We start from the raw sequence: 22,358 nt of genomic DNA, 5'->3' as shown, positions 1-22,358 counted from the left end.
ACGATGCATCACAATACTTGAATTATTGTGATGCATTGCAATATTTTCTCCTCCATGTTTTGTTTTTGAATGACTCGGCGCAGTATCCCGCGGCCAGAAATGCTTGTGACACAAGGCAGCGTGCGTCAACACATCCACAGCGACATCTACTGGACTGGAAGTTGTATTACACTTGTTTTTGGCTGATGATCGCCAACCATTCATGCAATTTTATTTATTTATTTTTTTTTATTAATAATCGATACTTTGCGTCAAGAATCGATGCAGTAGATCACGAAAATTAGAATCACGATGCATCATCATGACGATTATTTTGCACACCCCTAAGCTCCACACATGGATCCGTCCTGCAAAATAGCAAAGAAGCACTGAGACAGGTTTACTTTCTTTGTTTAAAAGAAATGCAATATTAGAGCACGGTTAAATGGAAGAGTAGATAAATTTGTCAACAAGATAGACCTAGATAAAAAGTAGAAGCACTGAATTAGGCTTACCTTTTATGGGGAAAAATAAACAAACAAGCCATAGTTAATGGTGTAGGAGCTCCAAATATAGATCCGTCCCACAAAATAACACAGAAGCGCTGAGACAGGTTTACTTTCTATGAAGGAAAAACATAAAAGAGAGACAGAGTTAGTGGCCGTAGTGTAGGGTGGAGGATACTTCTTTCTTAGAGATAAAAAAACACATAAATAAAAAAAAAAAAGTAATCTGTTAGGATAACAAGTAATGCCTAAAGGAGAGTATTGGGGTGAAATGAGGAGATTGTGTGGGAGGAAAAAGGTCTATTAGTTCTCCAGCAGCATAATTATGCAGATAAGTCAGGAAAAGTGCATTCCCACGAATTAACTGTTTTGATTAAATCTTTATTGTTGTTTTCTCCATTAAGCATTGTTTAGCATCGGTTGAATTTCTGTAAATATCCCACTGTGTCATCTTCCCTTCAGTCGTCTCAGATAACAGAGAAAACCTCTTTTCGCAAGTATTGACATTTTCTGGATCGATTCCACTTGGCTTTGAGTACATCTCTGCTGTGACCATCAGGGCTCCTGTCACGCTGGATCATTTTCTTCTTTCAAATGTGTTTCTCCCACTGCTGAAACAGAAACCAAACGCTTGTGTTTTACCGGGTGCTAATTATCGTCCCTGTCAGTCACGTGGCTTTGTTTCATCTCTTCTGCATGCTAATAGAAGCTGTCTTGTGATCAAATTCAGGGAAAATTAGGTCTGCTTAAGGATGCTACAAGCTTCTAGGGAGTTTGGATGAAATCAGACCTGATTGCACTTTAGAGATAACTTTTATCTTTAACTTTTTTTTGATGTGTGTCTGTTCAAACCAGCAGAAATTCAACATGAGGGATTTTCTAGAATACCTTCCTATTTAGCATATTAAAGCATCACTTCACAGCAAGGCGTCAACAAATTTTCAAGCGTTATGTAAAAGGCACTAAATAGCCTCTGATAAGCTTCTTTTGCTTCCAGTTCCAGAGTCCTGGAAGAATTTTAGCCCTAGTTTTGTAAGAAAAACATTTTTTTTTTTCGCTTTTTTTGTTGCATATTCACTTCTTCCATTTTCTGTGCAGATACCAACTAAATTTAAGTAAGAAGGATTGATAAATCTGTTTTGTTTAATACTTCCTTTGAAATCAATCTGGCTGTAATGTTATGGACGTTAGATTGAGGTATATGGAGCTAAATTTGGGCCATAAAATCTATAAAAAAAAACAACAACTAATTTAAACCTTAATTTTTGGGTTGAAAAAATAAGATATGAATAACATACAAAGCTAAAATAAGAACTTTGTTGAAAAGAAAACTTATACCTCAAAATGTTTGCTAAAAAATCTATTATAGAAAAAAAAAATGTATTGCTTCAAACTTATTGCCATTTTTTAAGTTTGGGGGCGGGGCCTCATTTGCTTTCTTTAAATGATCTGGACACTTTTGATATGTTTGCTTGTGTCTCATTCATTTTTAATGTTTACTATTTTTGGATGGAAACAAATGCTGCAAAGGGTTAATTTGTAGGGAAAAACTTTAAAACATTTAGTGCCATGACACTAAACAATTTAGTGTCTTGTATTTTTCTGTTTAGTTCTAATAATCCTTTTAAATTCTATCTTGGGGCCAGATTAATGATATTTCACTAAGATGCAAAAAAAGTCTGTAAAAGGGCAAATACTTTATCATACTTCTGTTCTTATTATTTGTCAAATAAATTCAACTTTACAGAATTTTTAACCTTTGATTTTGCTGAAAAGAAAAGTATCTGTCGCTGCCTTAATCGATTTATAAAAAATCTGCAACCCTTTACTAGAGTTGCAGTAAATTGGCTTCCCAAGCAGACTCCTGTCTACATTAATTGGTTTGACTCCAACTGGAAGGAGCGTTCTGTCCCTCTCGGTGCTACTGTACCTTCACACTTCATATTTCACACTTCTCTCTTTTCATCACATTTATTTTTACCTGCCCCTGGAAATGAGACCAAATCCACAACTGTTTGCGATAAAAGGAGATTTCCCCGCAGCTTTCTGACATTCTCAATTTTCTAGCGGAGAAAATTTCTGTGGCGGATGAATCCTGTTGTGTTGTAATGTGGGTTTTCGAGTTTGATGTCCAAAAATTAGATAATGAATAATGAAAAGATTCCAGGCCGATGAATGTCTGGACAAAATAAACTGAGCATTAGTGCCCCGCGGGGCTAGCCAAGGTGACATGCCGTTCCCTTCTCCCTGTCTCCATTCACAAGTCCATGACAGCCCAGACAAAAGACTAAAATGCCATGTAGGCAAGTCAGACACGGCTCCCAAATTGGAGCTAATTGCATTTTAGCTCATCTTTGGGAAAATATGAATTTGGCTTGTTCAGAAGCATCTCAGTGGGAGGGATGAATTGTAGGCTAAATGAACAGCAGCGTGTAGCAGTTTGTCTTGCAAAGAGGTTTTAATAACAGGGCAGCTTTGTGGAAGGTGCTCCATAACAGATACGTGTGCAGAACCTAAGCTGGAAGCTTGTCAGGTTGTTGCTTTGAGGAAAAAAAAAAAAATTACGATTATTCAGTCTTTCCTGGTATTGTAATATTAAATGTAAAAAAAAAACAACAACACATCCAATAGTGTCATAACTAGTAAACAACTGTTGGGCCAAAAGTGCAGATCTATGTATGTCAAGAAAGAAACAAAACCCCAGGATTCAGTAGGGCTTTATGTTTGGTCCAATCTTCTCCATCCAAATTTTGCATCACTGCTTGCATGACCCAGTTACAGCCAGGCTTCTGGTGTTGGACAGATGGCCTCACATTTTAATCTATAATACTCAGCTACAATGAGGAGTCGATAATTGACTCAATGATAGCAAGGTGTTTAGGCACCGCGGGCAACAAAACCAGCCGGAATCACAACTCCTCCACCACCGTGCCTGACTGTCATGCTTTCTTTAGTTTCATCAAACGTGGCACTGTGCATTATTACTAGACATTTTCCTCAGGGAGTTTTGTTGATTTTGTAATTAGTCTTAACATTGCGTGGGAAGATAACAACCGGCATTGTGTGAACACAGACCTGCATGTTACAACCTCCTCCCAAAAAAAAAAAAAAAAAAAAGAATTCTGCTCAAACCTCCTTTACTATAGAGTTGGTCTGATTATGTGAGAGGGATTTGCGATGTCTGGAAGAGTCTGATATTTGAATATGAACCTTCCTTCTTTCCTTCCTTGCTCACACTCTTCCTTCCTTCCTCGCTCACTTTCTTCCTCACTCACTTCCTTCCTTCCTGGCTCACTCCCTTCCTGTCCTTCTTCCTGGCTCACTCCCTTCCTGTCTTCCTTCCTGGCTCACTCCCTTCCTGTCCTTCTTCCTGGCTCACTCCCTTCCTGTCCTTCTTCCTGGCTCACTCCCTTCCTGTCCTTCTTCCTGGCTCACTCCCTTCCTGTCCTTCTTCCTGGCTCACTCCCTTCCTGTCCTTCTTCCTGGCTCACTCCCTTCCTGTCTTCCTTCCTCGCTCACTTACTTCCTCCCTCCCTCCCTTTCTTCCTTCCTTTGTCGCTCCCTTTCTTTCTTCCTTCCTTCCTCACTCCCTTCCTGGCTCACTCCCTTCCTGTCTTCCTTCCTGGCTCACTCCCTTCCTGTCCTTCTTCCTGGCTCACTCCCTTCCTGTCCTTCTTCCTGGCTCACTCCCTTCCTGTCTTCCTTCCTGGCTCACTCCCTTCCTATCCTTCTTCCTGGCTCACTCCCTTCCTGTCTTCCGTCCTTGCTCACTCCCTTCCTGTCTTCCTTCCTCGCTCACTTACTTCCTCCCTCCCTCCCTTTCTTCCTTCCTTTGTCGCTCCCTTTCTTTCTTCCTTCCTTCCTCACTCCCTTCCTGTCTTCCTTCCTCGCTCACTTTCTGTCTTACTTCCTTCCTCACTCACTTACTTTCTTCCTTCCTTCCTCACTCACTTACTTTCCTCCTTCCTTCCTCGCTCACTTTCTTTCTTCCTTCCTTCCTCGCTCACTTACTTTCTTACTTCCTTCCTTGCTCACTTACTTTTTTCCTTCCTTCCTCTCTCACTTACTTTCTTTCTTCCTTCCTCGCTCACTTTCTTTCTTCCTTCCTACCTCGCTCACTTTCTTTCTTACTTCCTTCCTCGCTCACTTACTTTTTTCCTTCCTTCCTCTCTCACTTACTTTCTTTCTTCCTTCCTCGCTCACTTTTTTTCTTCCTTCCTACCTCGCTCACTTACTTTCTTCCTCCCTCCCTCACTCCCTTTCTTTCTTCCTTCCTTCCTTGCTTCTAACTGCCATCATGCATCTAAGGAGTGGAGCCACACTTTTTATGGTCTTCCTGAAGATACCAGATCATTTGATGTCAAACCTTAACAACGATAAATGACAGCTGTTCTCCCTTTCTTCTCTTTCCAGCCTCGGAGCCCAACCTGAAGCTGCGCTCCCGGCTGAAGCAGAAAGTCAGCGAGCGCAGAAGCAGCCCGCTGCTCCGCCGCAGAGACAGCCCCATTACTACGGCCAAGAAACGTTCCCTGGACATGGCGGGTAAAGAGGAAGAGACCAGGAACCTGGAGGTTATAGAGTTTTGCTCCAGTCTCCTGTGGTGGATCTGATTTGTCTTCTTCTCCTTGTCCATCCCAGACTCTGCATGTAGCAGCGCCCCCGGCTCCGGCCCCAGCTCCCCGAACAACAGCTCCAACAACATCCCCAACGAGAACGGCATCACTGTGTCAGTCGCCAACAACATGGAGGTATATCACAGCGAGTCTTCTTTTAACTAAGCTTCCATAAAAAGTGCTGAAATAATTTCCACAATTACCCACCGCCTTATAATCGTCTAACTTGTGAAATCCCATCAGAATACATTCTGCGGCTAAATTATGTTTTTTTCCAGAGTATAAAATGAGGAGTGAATAAAACTAGCTGTAAGACATTGAGCTGTAAGATTAGATTTGTGTCTCTCGTGAAAGCGCTCTCCTAATGGTGCTGATTTCTAGCTCCCAAACATTTCAGGCTGTTGCATATACAAAGGCTCTGAGCAAGGCATCTTGAGGTGATGGGGCTCCAGACGGGGAGACAGGCTTGAGGAGCTGGCGTGATGCTATTTGCGGAAGCCCTTAGGGACACTGAGGGAGGGTGGAGGAGGCTTGTGGCTGTGACAATGTTATAAAACCAAGAGGGTGCAAATGTCTCTCTCCATGCGTGGACATCCGCTTCTCTGTGTCTTGTTTTGTTCTGTTGTTTTTTTCTCTCCACGTTCATGATGCAAATGATTTAAATGTGTTTGCTAGGCGTCTCTGGCCCAGAGGCTGTGCAGCGGTGCTGAGCAAGGCTCCATCAACCAGCTGTCCCTGTACACTTCCCCGTCCCTACCCAACATCACTTTAGGGCTGCCCGCCACCGCAACCGCCACCGCTGCTTCGAACGTAAGGAGGAAATAAGCCTGCCGTCTGACTCTGCAGCCATTTCTTTTGCAGTTTAATTTCTTGTTTTTTAATGTTGTTATTTTTCTCTCAGGTCACCTCAGCACAGCAGGACGGGGGCCTCCAACCAGCCCTCTCCCTCAGCCCTCCGTTTCTCTCCGGCGGCCACTTGAGCCCCTACCTTGGAGATGGAGGATCTGGGGGCCACGGCGCTCACAGCCCCCTGTTGCAGCACATGGTTCTCATGGAGCAGAGTCCTGCACAGAGCCCTCTGGTGACAGGTGAGGGCCTTAAAGATGGAAAAAAAAGAAACACTGATCATTTTCCCTGTCTAGATCGGTTCCTTTTTTTGCCGTCTGGAACATTAAGCAGGAATTTAAATTTCACCGTTATGAAGGTCTGGAATTTGGAAAAAAAATTTTCTCATTGATTGAAGAGGATTTTCATCCTTTCCTCCTCCTTTTCTTCCTTTATCATACCCCTCCATCCTTATCTGTGGCCTTGCTTTTTCATTGCCTAAGTTTCTCCCTTAAATCCACCCTTCCTCTCTTTCTTTTCTTTTTCATCTTTCCATACCACCATCTTTTCCCACTCCTTGTCTGGTTATAATCCTTTCATCTTCCTTCCTTTTCCCCATGTCCTCCTTTTTTTCCCCTCGCATCCTTCAATCACCACCAAATCTTTGTCATAAATTCAAAGCAAACTTTATTGGATATTGTCACACAAACAGGATGTATTTTAAGAGTCCTAATTAAAAAAATTCCAATTAAATTTTTTTTTAAATGTATTTATATCCAAATGGCATTCATTGTTTATGTTTTGTTACTTTACAACTTTCTTATCTTTTTTGAGGTTCTAATCACTGACAAAACCTAGAAGATTTCAACCTGGACAACATTAGTGTCCTTTTCTAACATAATAACATGGATCTATGCTTTAAAGAAAATGAGTGAAATCGCCCTATAATGTAAGGCAGAAGTGAAAGTTAGTTAGAATATGTTTTTATTTTTGAATGATTTGGGATAAATACCAAGCTGGTAAATAAAACCAAGCTGGTAAAGGTATGCAATGTGGAAATGGATTCTAGAAATGCATGGATTGAAAATGTAAAACTGATGTTAATTAAAGGAAATAAGGAGAAATCTGTGAATGCAACAGCGAAGCATTTAGAAAAAAAAGCAAAGCGTTTTAGCACTCAGAGGGGATGTGCGCTGCTCTGTAACCCCGTCTCGCTGACAGACGTCCATTCATTAGCGCTAACTAATGAGCTCCTTTCATATGTCAGCGTATGCTATGAGAGTCTGACATGGGTGCATTGTGTGCCCTTTCCCATCAGCTCAGTCACAGACACAAAAACATAGCTTCTATTTTCAGGCAGGCATTAGCGCTGAAAGAGCTGTGACGCACATACAGACGCACACAGGAGCATTTTCTGCTCGTTTATTAAAAAAAAGGCAACAAAACGCACGCACGGTGGGGCCGTGTGGACGCCCACACGCAGGATAAGAGCTGAGAAGGACTTCCAAGAGCCCCAGATGTGGGAAAATTCTCATCCGACAATAGAAAGTCGTTAAAACTTTGTAGTTTCCTTCTTTCTTTCTTTTTTCTCCATCTCTGCAGCGATGCAGCTGTGCATCAGCAGGCTTTATACAGCCCCGTAATGCAGCAGCAGACATTCTGCACAGTAGTCAAACTCCTCACATCATTTAACAGCCTCGATTAAGGTTTGCCGCTCGCGCTTGTCTCGCCGCAGTGCCGAGCCGCAAACGGCCTTGAGATGCCGTTCGGCTCGGATGGTCACAATGGAGTAGAAGCAGTATGGCAGCACAGATGGTTCTGCTCGTTGGGTTCACAGATGCATCTGCTAACCAATCTCAGGTTCAACAACACCGATCCAGAAAGTAGGAAATGATCGAATATTTAAGTGGGATTTTTTTTAAAAAGGTTTACCTTTAAGATCCAGATGATTTTTGCAGAAATCAAATTATATAGCATATTGCTTTGCAAAATATTCCTCCCCCATTTGATCACATCCCTGCTATAGCTGTAGTTCTGCTACAACTACAGTAAGTGTTTTCATTAATTGGCCTCCTTTCTACAGTAAAAGTGTCCCATAGTATGATGCTGCCATCATTGTGTTTCAACACAGTATTATGTGTCCAGGTGTTGACATCTGCTATAATAAATGCAATACAACTGAGTTTATCTGTGTTACATCGAGGCGCATAAAGCAAGGTTCACATGCAGTCTGGAGTTTAAGGTAGTATTAGCAGATCCTGGTAGCATCGTTTGGGGAATAGTTTTTGTTTTGGGTCTTTAATCGCAATCGCAGGGCCATCCTTTCTTCACTGTTTCATCCTCCCTTTACCCTATGTGCCCTCATTTCCTTTCCTTCCTTCCTTCCTTCCTTCCTTCCTTCCTTCCTTCCTTCCTTCCTTCCTTCCTTCCTTCCTTCCTTCCTTCCTTCCTTCCTTCCTTCCTTCCTCCCTCACTCACTCACTCACTCACTCCTTCCTTCCTCGCTCCCTCTCTTTCTTCCCTTCTCACTCACTTTGTTCCTTCCTTCCTTCCCTTCTCACTCACTTCCTTCCTTCCTTCCTTCCTTCCTTCCTTCCTTCCTTCCTTCCTTCCTTCCTTCCTTCCTTCCTTCCTTCCTTCCTTCCTTCCTTCCTTCCTTCCTTCCTTCCTTCCTTCCTTCAATGTTTCAAGCCATGTTTCAATCTCCTTCCTCCTTTCCTTAAAGCCAGTGGTACACTAGTAATCTTTCTCATAAATACATGCTCCCTTTCTTCCTTCCTCCCTACCTCACTTTCTTCCTCCCTCCCTTGCTCCCTTTCTTTCTTTCTTCCATCCTTCCTCGCTCACTCACTTTGTTCCTTCCTTCCTTCCTTCCTCGCTTACTTTCTTACTCACTCACTCACTCACTCACTCACTCACTCACTCACTCACTCACTCACTCACTCACTCACTCACTCACTCCTTCCTTCCTTCCTTTTTTTTCCTTCCTTTTTTTCCTTCCTTCCTTTCTTCAAAGTGAAAACTCAACAAAACTTGAGTCTGTGGCAGTATTTAGCCGTCCATTGAAAAATGTTCAGGGAGCCTGATACAATCACAGCCTGCTGCATCCTTATTGTTTTCCAGAACAAATCAGATCTTTCTCCAACAAAAGGCTGATAAAAAGCTGCAGTCTGTCAGTATTAGTAGTTTAACATCTTTCGGCAGAATGTTCAGATCAGATCATAAATCATCCAAATTGTTCTGCAGCTGTGCAGTTAATCTAATCCATCTCTTCTGTGGACTCGGTGCAATAAGCCTCCTCCCCCCCCCTCCTTCCATTTGTGTGTGTTCCCAGGCGTAAGCGGCATATCTATGTCGTCAGCATCCATGGCCAAGCTGCAGAGGCAGCACCGGCCCCTCGGGAGGACCCAGTCCGCACCACTGCCCCAGGGGACCGCCGCACAAGCCCACGCTCAGGCTCTGGCCCTGCAGCAGCTGGTGGTCCAGCAGCAGCACCAGCAGTTCCTGGAGAAGCACAAGCAGCAGTTCCAGCAGCAGCAGCTCCACCTCAACAAGGTAACAGCTGGAAGCTCTCATTCCCAACACCTCCTGCCTCACTCTCTCCTGAGCTCTTGGGATCTTCAGAATAATAATAAAATTAAAGAAATGATTTTGTGTGTCACTGAATGGGGTTAAAGAGGCTGGCTCCCTGGTAAAACCCGGTGGATGTGGCATTGCAGGGAAATAAACAGATAAATATCAGGGCTGTGAGCTCCAGAGTGTCGTAGTTTGCGTAGGCAGCAGCCAAAAGCCCAGCCAATCAGGCGTGATCCATAGATGTGTGCGAAGTAGTCCACTTTTTTTTTCTCCCTCTCTTTGTAGTATTTCTGTTAGTGAGTAGGTGGAACGAGGTATGGCTTTACATGTACAGCAGAACCGGCACGCTCGTGCAAATCTGTGTGTGACGAACACTAACATCCCCGTTTCCCTGACTGTGGTCGGTGCGAGATAACCGTTTGCTGCCACGGCAACAGAGCGGAAACCCTCGCCTTATATGGGCAGGGAGGAAGCGAGCGATTCGTCGCCTCCTGATGGCTTTTACCTATAAGAGCAGAGGATTCGCCGGAGGAGATGTGGGTGGATGAAACAAGGGATTTCCTCTCCTCCACCTCCGCCTCCCCCGCTCTCCGCTCCCACGTTCCCTCCCTCGCATATGTTTTTTTTTTTTTCTCAAGCTCCCGGCCGGCGACTTTTTACACAAACACCTCTGGAAAAAAAAAAAAAACGTGGTGCCCGAACATGTGTGTTTCCCCTCGATATATGAGGTCATGTTCATTCATTTTCGCCTAAATCTATAAGATCAATTTGCTCTTTTTGATGGATGCATATTAAATCTAAAAGCAACAAAATCAGATGATTATTAAATGTCTGAGTCAAACCTTTAGATAAAAAAAAGGGAAATTAGTCCATAAGAAAACTGCTTTTCTCCATGCAGCTGAAAACAAATCTTTTTGGTGTCAAACATTAAATGTGACAGTTAGGATTAGATCAATTACCTCTATTTGCTAAAAGATAGAATAATTCAATCATAGTTGTCTTTCAAATTCAAGGATTTTCAAACATTTGCTTCGCATCAGGTGGAAATAATGTTAAACCTCGGATCAGACGTTTTGAGGTTCCTTCCAGAAGCTTCTCTCTATCATTTGCTTGATTTTTGGCCCATTCCTGCTAACAGAACCGCTATAACTGGGTCATGTTGGTTCCATATCAACAAATCCCATCTTATTTTGTTCCCAAACATGGCTTGGTTTCTCCGTAGCTGTAGATGAACCTTAAAGGAGAAAAATCATTCTATCCTAACAGGACTTTGGGCGAGCGCCCAGACTGAAGCCATTCCTCGTTGAACATCAGAAGAGAGTCTCCATCTGGAGCAATATTTCCTCTGATCTGTGATCACAGTTCATAACAGGGTCTTTGACGAACAGCTTCAGTTCTCTATGTGGAAGAAGGGGAATTGTATCAGTTCTGGAGATGGAGTACTTTAAATAACATATTTGTCATGTCGAGCATCTATAAAGATTTAACCAAAGCTGGTTTAAAAGCTTGAGTAAGTCCCACTCACTGCATCAGATGATGCAACCCCAAAATAGTGAAATGCTTTCTAAAAGTAAAAAAAAAGACAGGATCACCTTATCAAATTTGGTGCCTTGCGATGTTTTTCATACAGCTTGAATGTCTCTACACATATTTCTCGTTACAACCTCAAACTTTGATGTTTTATTGGGATTTTATGTGAAAAACCATCACAAAATATTGCTTTACTATGAATTGGAACATAAAACAAAACCCATTTTTAAAAAACGTATTTGATCTAAGTATAAATCCGGCTGTTCTTAGTGAACAAACATCATCAGGATGAACAGGAAACACAACTCTGTTCAACTCAAACCTTGATTAGTGATTAAAAAAAACATAAAAGGGCAGCATTAATCAGCATGGCAGCCAAGATACTAATTGTAAATGTGCTATAGAGATCCTCAGCTGGGTGGAGAACCTGTTGGTAGAATGTTTACTGTCCTACTCACTATTTCAACTTCAATATTAAAGGAATAGTACACCCAAAACATGATTAGCCTTCATTTTCTACTCACCCCCATGCTGAACAACACCCTGGAGTACTTTTTTGATATCTCAAATGCATCTGGAGATCTGGGAGGCTTCTTGCTGTCTGCTGACATTCAAATAATGGAGGTCTATGGTGCCCGAGACAGAAAGGTCCATAAAAGTCCACAAAAAACATTTCAATATTCCTCCATACTGCTCGTCCAATGTATTCCAAGTGTCCTGAGTGGGTAGCATCCAGAATTTACTCTAAACAAAGTCATTTAGAATGTTTTTAGAGCATAAACAGTAGTGTATAGGATTTCCTGAAAGCGCGCGCTTGCGCGTTCACAACGCTATGGAAGCCGGCAGACCAAACCAGATGAAAGTGCGCATTCAGCGTCTGCTCTTCCAATAATGCAAGCGTAGAAGAAGAAATGTGCTGTTTACCTGTGCAAAGAAAGAAACAACGAAAGAAAAATGTCTGAGGACTTCAGTGTTGAGGAAGAGCATGAGTTCTTTGCCGAGCTGAATGCGCACTTTCATCTGGTTTGGTCTGCCGCGGTTTCCGTAGCGTCGTGAACGCGCTTTCAGGAAATCCTATACACTACTGTTTATGCTCTAAAAACATTCTAAATGACTTCGTTTAGAGTAAATTCTGGATGCTACCCACTCAGGACACTTGGAATGCATTGGACGAGCAGTATGGAGGAATATTGAAATGTTTTTTGTGGACTTTTATGGACCTTTCTGCCTCGGGCGCTGGGCACCTCCATTATTTGAATGTCAGCAGACAGCAAGAAGCCTCCCAGATCTCCAGATGCATTTGAGATATCAAAAAAGTACTCCAGAGTGTTGTTCAGCATGGGGGTGAGTAGAAAATGAAGGCTAATCATGTTTTGGGTGTACTATTCCTTTTAAGGAAGTTGCACCCCCATGGTGAAGCATGCTGGTGGCAGCATCATGCTGTGGGGATGTTTGTCCTGATCAATACAGGAGAATGCTAGTGAAAAAAAAATGGTGAGATTAGACTTTACTGTTCTAGAACAGAGCATAAAAGAAATGCAAACGGTCTAGTCAAAGTAAAAATCTAAATCTAAATGAAGATATATAGAAAGACATGAAAATCAATGTTTTGATCAGTGTGCATCTACTATTAATTTTACCCTCTTGATGTGCAAAACTGATGGCCGCACCCGCTATCATTTAACTTTTCACCTTTTTAGTTGTTAAAGTGCTAAACAATGTTTAGTCCAGTGGAGTGAAAACACCATTAAGGCTTTGCAAACTAAAAGAAAAATTGAAAGAATTTAAAATAAACCAAAAAGAATGAATGCATATTTTAGACAGGAAGTGAATGACCCTGCAAAAAGCGGTTCTGATTGTTAGAAAAGTACAAAACAAGTGTCTTCTGCATCCAGAAGCATTTCTGAGGGAGACTGGGCTTGATTGAATCAGATAATAAGAGCAGGTTTCTGAGAAAGTGGAGCAAAAGGGGTCAGTGGGGGACGGGGGAGAGCAGAGTGTCTGTTTGGATGCAAAGGAGACTCAAAGAGAAGCTGGGGGGGGGTTTGAATGAATACTCTGACGTCATTGGTGTCCCTTGGAGTGGAGCCAGTGGACCCGAGAGGCTTGTAGCTCTGGGAACACACACACACCTGTAGCCCACGCTTGAGAATTCACACAAACACTTGTCTCTCTTGCAATAAACACCCACGGCCCACGAGGGCGAGTGCTCTCAAGCTTTCCGAATGATCCGTGTCGGTGGAGCCTGAATCAATGGCAGAGTGGAGTGCCACCGGGGTTAACAGCGGGGGGCCTGGGACGAGTCGATGGCAAGCGCCGCAACGGGGAGTGTGGAATGTCTCTGATCAGCGAGACACACATTCCGCCCTGTCGTCCAGTCAGCGGAGAGGCAGCTCAGATTCAATTAGAAACAGACAGGTTTGAGAGGAGCCAGGCACCGAACCCACTGAGTAATCCAAATTAAGCTTGTTAAATGAAGAATGCTTTAGAAAAAAAAAAGGAGGGGGGAATGATTCATCAAGGAATTTGATTTTTTGCGCTGGATGGGATTTGTTGGATTATGAAGAAAAATTCATCATCTCTTTTATGTCCCTGCAGATGATAGGGAAGCCCGGCGAGTCGCCCGTGGGGCGGCAGCACCAGAGCCACCCGGAGGAGACGGAGGAGGAGCTGAGGGAACACCAGGATGCGGGAGTTCTGCCTCCAGGGGTCACCATAAAGCAGGAGCCCCCAGACCCGCAGGAGCTGCAGGAGGAGGCGCTGCAGCAGCACCGGGAGCGGGAGAGAGACAGGGAGCGGCAGGTGGAACAGGAACTGCTCTTCCGACAGGTAGAGGATGAAGATCCAACATGTGTGCATGAATTTTGTTTGTTTTGACTGCCATCTGTTGGCCGTTCATTGTAAATACAGTTACTTGTATTTTTTTTTTAAGCTACATTGGAATAATTTAATCCCTGTTTTTGTTTTTTCACTTTCTCCCCTGAGCAGCAGGCTTTGTTATTGGAGCAGCAGCGGATCCACCAGCTGAGGAACTATCAGGCCTCCATGGAGGCCGCTGGCTTGTCTATCTCCTTCCCGGGACACAGGCCCCTTTCCAGAGCCCAATCTTCTCCGGCCTCCGCTTCATCCTTCCCTATCAGCGTCCCTTCACAGGATCCCCCCGTCAAGCCTCGCTTCACCACAGGTCAGCAGATCAGACATTAAACAACTTTGGAGAAAGTTTTGCAGTAAATGCAATCTTTATAGCTAATAGTTTTAGCATTTTACCTACTTATATTTGTTTTGCTTCACTTCCACTGAGTTTCCAACGGCTTAGAACAGGAAATGGGTCTGAAACATTTAAAATCCATAGAGTTCCTTTTCCCTGAGTCCAGGGAGTTAAAACTCATTTAGAGATGCAAATATTATATAATCTTTTACTTAGGGCTGCAACTAATGATTATTTTACAAATCAATTAATCTGTCGATTATTTTTCCAATTAATCGATTAATAATCAGATTGCAAAAGACTTTTTGCGAAATTAAACCATTTGAAACTAAAACTTTTCACTTGAAGAGTTCTGGATAGAGCATAATGACAGATGTTAAATATCTCATCTTAAATACAAAATGTTTACATATTTTTTTTTATTGCAATTTTCATATAATTACTGCTTTAACTGGGTTGCTCTGTTTCCAAAAGGCATATTTTACAGTCTATACTCCAGCCAAAGAAGGTTTTTCCTTGCTTCAACGATGACCTGTAGTTGAACAGGGGGAAACATAGCAGAGCAAAAGCCTATATAAGAGCCTGCGTCCATAAAGCGATAGCTTTTTCCAGATCACATGACCTGGCCAATGACGGTACGTCTTCTCCTACCTTACATAGCCGGTATTTCAAGAGGGAAGCCCCGCTCTTAGCATTCATAGTGTCAGGGGATGTTCCAACTCTTTAGGTCACAAAGTCTGCGGTGTGCCTTAAAAAAAATCAACAGTTAACTTGTATTTTCAGCTTTTTAAAAAAGGAAAAACTAAACTTTTCACAATTCCTTAGCATAGCTTTTCCTCCATAGGATATTATTTGTTGTTAAAAACAATCTTAAACACATAATTTCCAAGATAATGACAGGAAAAATAAATCTAAAAAGCACAGATCTGTTCATTTTAATGTCAATCTGTTGTGAAATGTAAATCAAACATTATTATATATATATAATTTTACATTAGTTGGTTCTTTATATTGATTTAGGCCATTATCAAGGTTTTTAAAGAGCCAAAGGTTGTAGACCCCTGGTTTAGAGAAAGAGAAGTGTGAATTTCACCCTGGATTATTTAAAGTTTGCTAACACTTAAAGCTTAAAAAATGTGCATCTCCTCAGGCCTGGTGTACGACTCCCTGATGCAGAAGCACCAGTGTATGTGTGGAAACACCAACAGCCATCCAGAGCACGCTGGGCGCATCCAGAGCATCTGGTCGCGGCTGCAGGAAACGGGACTCAGAGCTCAGTGTGAGGTGAGCCTTAAGAACTCGCCTCCAGAGAAAGCATCAATTAAAAGCAGAAACATATGAGGGCTGGATTCATCTTATGGCGTGTTTTTGTTTAGTGTATCCGTGGGAGGAAGGCCACTTTGGAGGAGCTGCAGACGGTCCACTCTGAAGCCCACGTCCTGCTGTACGGAACCAACCCGCTACGGCAGAAACTCGACTGTAAGCCTCATATGCTAAGACTTTAAAATTAAGGATGAACGCTGCTGCCGTTTCCTTCCATCATAACGTCTCCTCCTTGATCTACAGGCTCCATAACTCCCATGTTTGTGCGACTGCCGTGCGGAGGAGTCGGGGTCAGTCACTTTGCTTACATCTTCATCCTTCTCGGTCCGCTTGAGTTATGCTTTAATGTCTTTCATTGGGGGTTTTAGGTGGACAGCGACACCATTTGGAACGAGGTCCATTCCTCCAGCGCGGCTCGGCTCGCCGTCGGTTCCGTTGTGGAGCTTGTTTTCAAAGTGGCGACCGGAGAGCTAAAGGTAACGTTTTTTTTCCTGCTGATAGCTTTAAAAAGCCTTAGAAAGAAGTTAATCTTTTTGTTTTAATATGAGATTTAAACTCTTCTTAAAAGCTTTATTGCTCATTTGTTGCACTATAAGTGGAGATCAGTGCTGCTGTGGTTAACAGACCCTTCCTCCTCTTGTGTTTTTTTTACCAGAATGGTTTTGCAGTGGTCCGCCCTCCTGGACACCACGCAGAGGAAAGCACTCCCATGTAAGGCTACAGCCGTCACTACAACGCACTCAAATGCGCTTATTTATCCTTCCATATGCAAACTGCAGTCTCTGAGCAGGAAGAGCAATGACAATAACCATTGAGTTTATTTGCACATAAAGTCTAAAATGTCTTAATTCTGCCAGCTGGATTTATTTTACACATCATGGTCTGGAAAGAATCACTGTAAAAACAAGAAAAAGGATCTTTTGAGTGTGGAATTTTTGACAGATCCTGTCTTTGCTTCTGTTTCAGGGGCTTCTGTTACTTCAACTCGGTGGCGATTGCAGCCAAACTCCTGCAGCAGAGACTTAGCGTCAACAAGATCCTCATCGTGGACTGGGTCCGTCCCTTTTTTTAGCCCCATTTTAACCAAAAGTGATTCGGTTAGCGTCTTTCTAGTTTTGAACCTTCTAAATAAACACAATTTAACTCTCTAACCTCAGGATGTTCACCACGGTAACGGCACCCAGCAGGCGTTCTACGACGACCCGAATGTACTCTACATCTCCATCCATCGCTATGACGACGGCAACTTTTTCCCAGGAAGTGGTGCACCTGATGAGGTAATTTATTTGTTTTTGTTTTTATTGTTTTTTTTCTGGAAAGTGTCTCTTTTTTAATCCTAAATGGAATAAGGTCATAAGAGCAAATGCTTTAAATCAGGGATTTGCAACCATTACAATATAAAGAGCCATTTTTGACTTCTGTCCAGCTAATAAAACTGTTTAGAGCTGCAAACATTACTTGACCTTTTTTTTTATTTTGTAAAAATATTGTATATTTAATAATAAATACCTTGATATTATACTTTGGTTTTGTAAAGGGAGCAGAGATTCAGAAGTAGGATCTTCACAATTCTGTTGGCAGCAGCAAAAAAAGCCATCACACACAAATGGTCCAAACAAAACCCCCTACAGTCAAAAACCGGATGGACATCTTAGAAGAAATTCACGGCATGGAAAGATTCACTTTTATAATAAGGTTGCAACAAGCATAATATGAAGATCTTTGGAAAAAATGGACAATTTATATTACTGATCACTTACCTGTTCTCTGTAAATTGTTCTGTTTCATATTATTTCTTCCTTTTAGAAATAATAAAATAGAAATGAAAAAAATTATAATAAATAGATGCCAGAGGAGTAACGTCCTTTTTAAATAAACACAGTGCCATTACAAACTTTAGGTTTTAAAATGAAGGAAACATTTTGCAAAAAGAAAATAAATGAATTTCCAATAGGTTGCTGAAATTATTGGGACATTTTTTGGAAAATGTTTTAAAAACCAACATTTTTCTGTCTTAAAAATGTAAAAAAAAAAAATATATATATATATATATATATATATATATATATATATATATATATATATATAGTGATTTTGTGATTTGACTCTAGACCTGCTGATTAAACACATTTAGAGCGTCAATCATTACATATCTTTAAAGAAAACCTTTATTTGACAAATATCTACTACACAGTTATGTAAAAAAAACATTTTTTTCCTACTTAAAAAAAGAATAAAAATATGTTTGTTTTTTTTCATTTACAGTTAATTTATTGTGTGAATTGAAGAAAAAAAATCTTCATCACATGGTGTGGCACTTCCTGGGAAAAGTTTCCAGGGTCATGACCTGTTTATAAAATCCGTTTTCAAAGAAAAAATGTAACAAATACTCAAAACTGGCTGCTAGAAAGTTATGTTATCTCACTTAGCAAAATAAGGTTTATAAAAATATTTTTGCTCTAATTAGAGTTAATTTTGGGGGGAAAATTCAGTGCTATTAGTCGGTGAAGTAAATGCTAAAACTAGTGGCAGCTGGTGGAGTTTTCTCCAGGGGGGCTATAAATTGAAAATGAACGTATACCAAAAACCTTTAAAACGTATACTAAGTTATCACAAAATTATATTTATATGAATGCCAACAAAAAAAAATTATAAAAACACATTATAAAACAAAACATAATTTCATGTACAGGTTTACCTTTTGTACATAAATCTTCCCGCCACTTGACCTGTGAATCACCTGCAACACGTCTGCTCTGTGGCGGGAGTTGGTGAGCAAATATTCTTCCCGTCAGCTCGGGGAGCACCAGAGCTGCACCCAAGCTCTCCTTATCCTTCTGTATTGCAGAGGAGGTACTGCATATGTTCAACTTTTAACGAGAGTCAATAAGCAAAATTTTTGCTCCCTAGGACGGAAATACGTCACCAATCTGTACTAGTCATTAAAGATTAAATATGTATCTTGCACATCTGAAAAATACATATTAATATATTTTGAAATATTTGAAATGTTAATTTAAAATTAATTTATAAAAACAAAATACATATATATTTTTTATGTCTTAATCAGTGTCATTGGGTGGGTGGGGAACCTAGCGCCCTCTATTGGCCATCCGCCACTGGCTAAAACATGCATTTCTTGGTATATCTATTGTCCTATTCTCTTTATTATTTTAGCCGAATTGATGAGGAGCCAATATGGAGTTCCTAAAGAGCCACCTGTAGCTACAGAGCCATAGGTTGAAGACCCTTCTATAAATCCTTATTCCACTAAAAGGCCGTGTGTCGACCAATTTTCAGTTTTCTGCTAAAGTGCTAAAATTATAAACCTGACATAATCAACTAAACTTACACCATGGATAAAGGCCATAAGTTATTGAAGCTCAATGTGTTGCATTGAAAATTTAAAAAAACTTAAAATGTATTTGATGTTTTCCTTCTTTTTTTATTATTATTATTATTATTTTTTAATCTTAGATCAAATTTTCTCTTCCTTTGTCTTAAATGGGAAAGACAGGAAAACACTGCATTTGATCCGGGCCGATTTTGGCAAATTTTTACATGCCAAGGAATTAGCTACTCATCTAAAATTGACCAGATCTGTACACTGCAAAAACAATCTAAAAATGTGTCAAAATGTCTTAAAATAAGTTTTTTAAATTTGAGTTGCCAATGGAATGAATAGTTTTACCCTTGAAGTAATATAATTTGATTTAAGCAGTTGTTCTTTCTTATTCTAAATATAAATTGTCTCATTCCATTTGCAGTGTCTCATTTACCTGCTTAATTCAAGAAGAAATGCACACATTTTAAGAAAAACTGCATTAGATTACATTTTTTGCAGTGTAGTCTTCTCCATCCTTTCAATGTGGTTATGAAGTTTGCTAAACTCTACTTGGAATTTAACTTAAGCGTCTCCCCTGATCTTTATGATTCTGTTGGATCTGTAATGCTGAGGGCTGATTTCCTTTCCAAAGGTCCTGATATCTGATTCAGAATAAATTCTATCATAAACCTCTGTTTAAAGCCAGATCCTACTGAATAAGAATTGGTGGCCTTTACTTGAAAACTAAAAAAATAGTCCTTAATGGGCTTTGTGGCAAGACAATCTTCCACTCCAATGGCAAGCTCTGCACAGACACAAAATCAGCCTTCAGCTGACATTAGAATAACTGTAGTTATAAATGTTTCTGTTTGCTTCTCTGTTTAGGTCGGCAGTGGTCCTGGGGTGGGGTTTAACGTGAACGTGGCCTTTACTGGTGGCCTGGACCCCCCCATGGGAGACGCAGAGTACCTGGCTGCCTTCAGGTAACATTTAAATAAAGTCTAATGAATGGATTTGTATTGCATTCTAATTAGGTGGGCTCTATCATTAAATCATATTCATGTATTTACCATAAACAAATGTATTTAGTTTAACATAAGCTCTATCAAAGAGGTACCTCCCTGCCAAAATAAAATACTTCTTCCTTTACTGCCATTGATAATCCTGAACTGCTTTCTGTTTCGATTGTTGATCTGATTCATGCTAACGAAGGAGCTGTTAAACCAGATAACCTTCCCTCCCTGCTCGCAGGTCAGTGGTGATGCCAATAGCTGACGAGTTCGCTCCGGACATCGTGCTCGTCTCCTCTGGCTTCGACGCCGTGGAGGGACACCCCCCACCGCTGGGCGGCTACACCCTGACTTCCAAATGTGAGCAAAAAAGATTATCTGAGATTATCTTTTTTTGTTTTTTATCTCACACACCAGCTGGACTATCAACACGACATACTGAGCGATTACTCACAGCTGCAGTAGAAATAAAACTAAGTCCAATCAGGCGTCTAAAAAGAATTTATGGGGTGAAAATAGAACAAAATGTTAAAGGAAACATAATTTATGAGTGAGGAATTTAACTAGCTGGTTGTGCACTCAGGTTTTGGGCATCTGACCAGGCAGTTGATGACCCTCGCTGGAGGCCGGGTCGTGCTGGCGTTGGAGGGAGGACACGACCTCACCGCTATCTGCGACGCCTCGGAGGCCTGCGTAGCCGCCCTGCTCGGCCAAGAGGTGAGACATTCACTCTGACCCAGATTTAGTTTTTAAAACCTGTCTGTCTTGATGGATGGAAAGGAAATCACAAACATTTCAGAAATAACTGCTGGGAGTCTGCTTTTCCTTTCCAGTGTGACCCTGTTGGGAACTGTAGGGTTGAATGAAGCACGCTACCAGCTCATGTTTACATTCTCTGTGTGTTTTTGTCGCATGCAGCTGGATCCCCTTCCAAAGGCCGTCCTGGAGCAGAGGCCCAACCCCAATGCTGTGTGCTCTCTGGAGAAAGTTATAGAGACTCATAGTGAGTTTGCCCTAAGCTGCATTAACACACAGATCTTCCCTGAATGAATAACAGGGAGGACTCAGACGGTTCTCTGCTGCTGAGATACACAGTTCCCACACTCTATAGAAAGTTACAAACAAGAGATATGAAATTTCTTGTTTGGATTTACAAGGTTCAGGTCAGAGATTGTGGAAAAATACTTGTGTCTTCAAATCCTATCCCTTTAATTATCCATCCATCCACTCTGTCTTTTGCAAATGTGATGTTTCCATATTTCTGACTGCCTATTTAAATCATAGATGTAATCAATAATCTTTTTTGTTTTTCTTCATCCGTCTCTCCTTCCCTTTTGAAGGTAAATACTGGCGCTCAGTGCATCGCTACTCATCGAGGCTGGGCCTTTCTCTACTGGAGGCCAAGCGAGGTGACTCGGAGGAGGCCGAGGCCGTCAGCGCCATGGCATCTCTGTCCGTTGCAAACAGCAACGCGATGGAGCAAAGGTAAAGTAGCCCAGATCACTTAAGAACTCTAGAGAAAACATTGCAGAAAAAAAAAAACTGAAATTATGTTTCATTTTTGCTTTGAAATTACATGATTGCATGATTATAGTCGTCCTGGTGGTATTTAATCAGTAGCATTTAATTTGACACCTACTTAAGGTTTTTTTTCAGCTAAACCTTTAATGCAGACATCCTCCTCTGCAATGATTGTGCAAAAGCTTTAAAATATCATGTTTTATTAATATAATGTTATCTTATACTCAAAAAAAGGGGGCTGAAATACACTCTTTAAATAAAATTTAATGAAATTTATCCAAAGGCAAAATAGTTTTTGATTTAAAAGATACAATTTCTTGCAGTTGTTTGCACTCTTAATATTTCCTATAAAAAGAAAATAGGACATTTTAATGATGGATTAAAACATCAGCCATATGTGACTAGTGCCAGATAGTAAAAATCAAGGAAATAATTTCTGGAAAACCTGTCTGACATTGTTAACTAGGCTACAAGATTTAAAAAAGTAAAACATTGCGTCTTTATCTAAAGAAATTCTAGAATTAATTGTAAGCTGATAAGGTTAACATTAGCATTTATTGGTTTTTTGGGTCTTATCTTGTCCAAGCATTGAAGAAGAGGCTGTAATTCTCCTAAAAAAAAATAATAATAATATATATGACTGATGATTGTTGTGCTAAAATGTTTTGTTGTGGCACATAAAGAACATGTCATCATCTGCATATAGGCGTGGCTAATGACTTAACCAGTGCTTTCTTGTCCAAGTACAGCAGTAGAAGATATAATTCTCCTAAAAAAATACGTTTGTTACGGGGAAAAATGTTTGCCTGTGTATAGAATTAAAGAAGAGTATGAGATCATCCGCATATAGGCGTAAGTGATGACTTAACCAGTGATATATGTATTATATATATGTATATATGCGTGTAAATATAAACTTTAGGACAACTAAAGCTTCCTCTG

General features: G+C 41.0%; 1 protein-coding gene across 6 annotated transcripts in view; it reads left to right on the top strand.

The window, feature by feature from the left end:
• LOC119792287 (histone deacetylase 4-like) overlaps positions 1 to 22,358 on the top strand; it is a 91,994-nt gene that overhangs the window by 63,800 nt on the left and 5,836 nt on the right. For all 6 annotated transcript variants that reach the window (XM_038298867.1, XM_038298869.1, XM_038298866.1 and 3 more), the window contains 19 exons: positions 4,899 to 5,027; positions 5,124 to 5,233; positions 5,774 to 5,908; positions 6,000 to 6,186; positions 9,258 to 9,478; positions 13,628 to 13,858; positions 14,018 to 14,213; positions 15,388 to 15,521; positions 15,614 to 15,716; positions 15,804 to 15,850; positions 15,929 to 16,036; positions 16,216 to 16,271; positions 16,527 to 16,614; positions 16,718 to 16,837; positions 19,771 to 19,868; positions 20,137 to 20,255; positions 20,479 to 20,612; positions 20,814 to 20,898; positions 21,236 to 21,380. In XM_038298867.1, the coding sequence (XP_038154795.1) occupies positions 4,899 to 5,027; positions 5,124 to 5,233; positions 5,774 to 5,908; positions 6,000 to 6,186; positions 9,258 to 9,478; positions 13,628 to 13,858; positions 14,018 to 14,213; positions 15,388 to 15,521; positions 15,614 to 15,716; positions 15,804 to 15,850; positions 15,929 to 16,036; positions 16,216 to 16,271; positions 16,527 to 16,614; positions 16,718 to 16,837; positions 19,771 to 19,868; positions 20,137 to 20,255; positions 20,479 to 20,612; positions 20,814 to 20,898; positions 21,236 to 21,380 (2,446 nt within the window). The remainder of the gene's footprint in view (positions 1 to 4,898; positions 5,028 to 5,123; positions 5,234 to 5,773; positions 5,909 to 5,999; positions 6,187 to 9,257; positions 9,479 to 13,627; positions 13,859 to 14,017; positions 14,214 to 15,387; positions 15,522 to 15,613; positions 15,717 to 15,803; positions 15,851 to 15,928; positions 16,037 to 16,215; positions 16,272 to 16,526; positions 16,615 to 16,717; positions 16,838 to 19,770; positions 19,869 to 20,136; positions 20,256 to 20,478; positions 20,613 to 20,813; positions 20,899 to 21,235; positions 21,381 to 22,358) is intronic.

Source organism: Cyprinodon tularosa, unplaced genomic scaffold, assembly GCF_016077235.1.
Source record: "Cyprinodon tularosa strain WSP-4 unplaced genomic scaffold, ASM1607723v1 ctg417, whole genome shotgun sequence".
Taxonomy (NCBI): Eukaryota; Metazoa; Chordata; class Actinopteri; order Cyprinodontiformes; family Cyprinodontidae; genus Cyprinodon; species Cyprinodon tularosa.
Note: the sequence above shows the minus strand (reverse complement) of the source record. Positions and strands in the feature narration are given on the sequence as shown.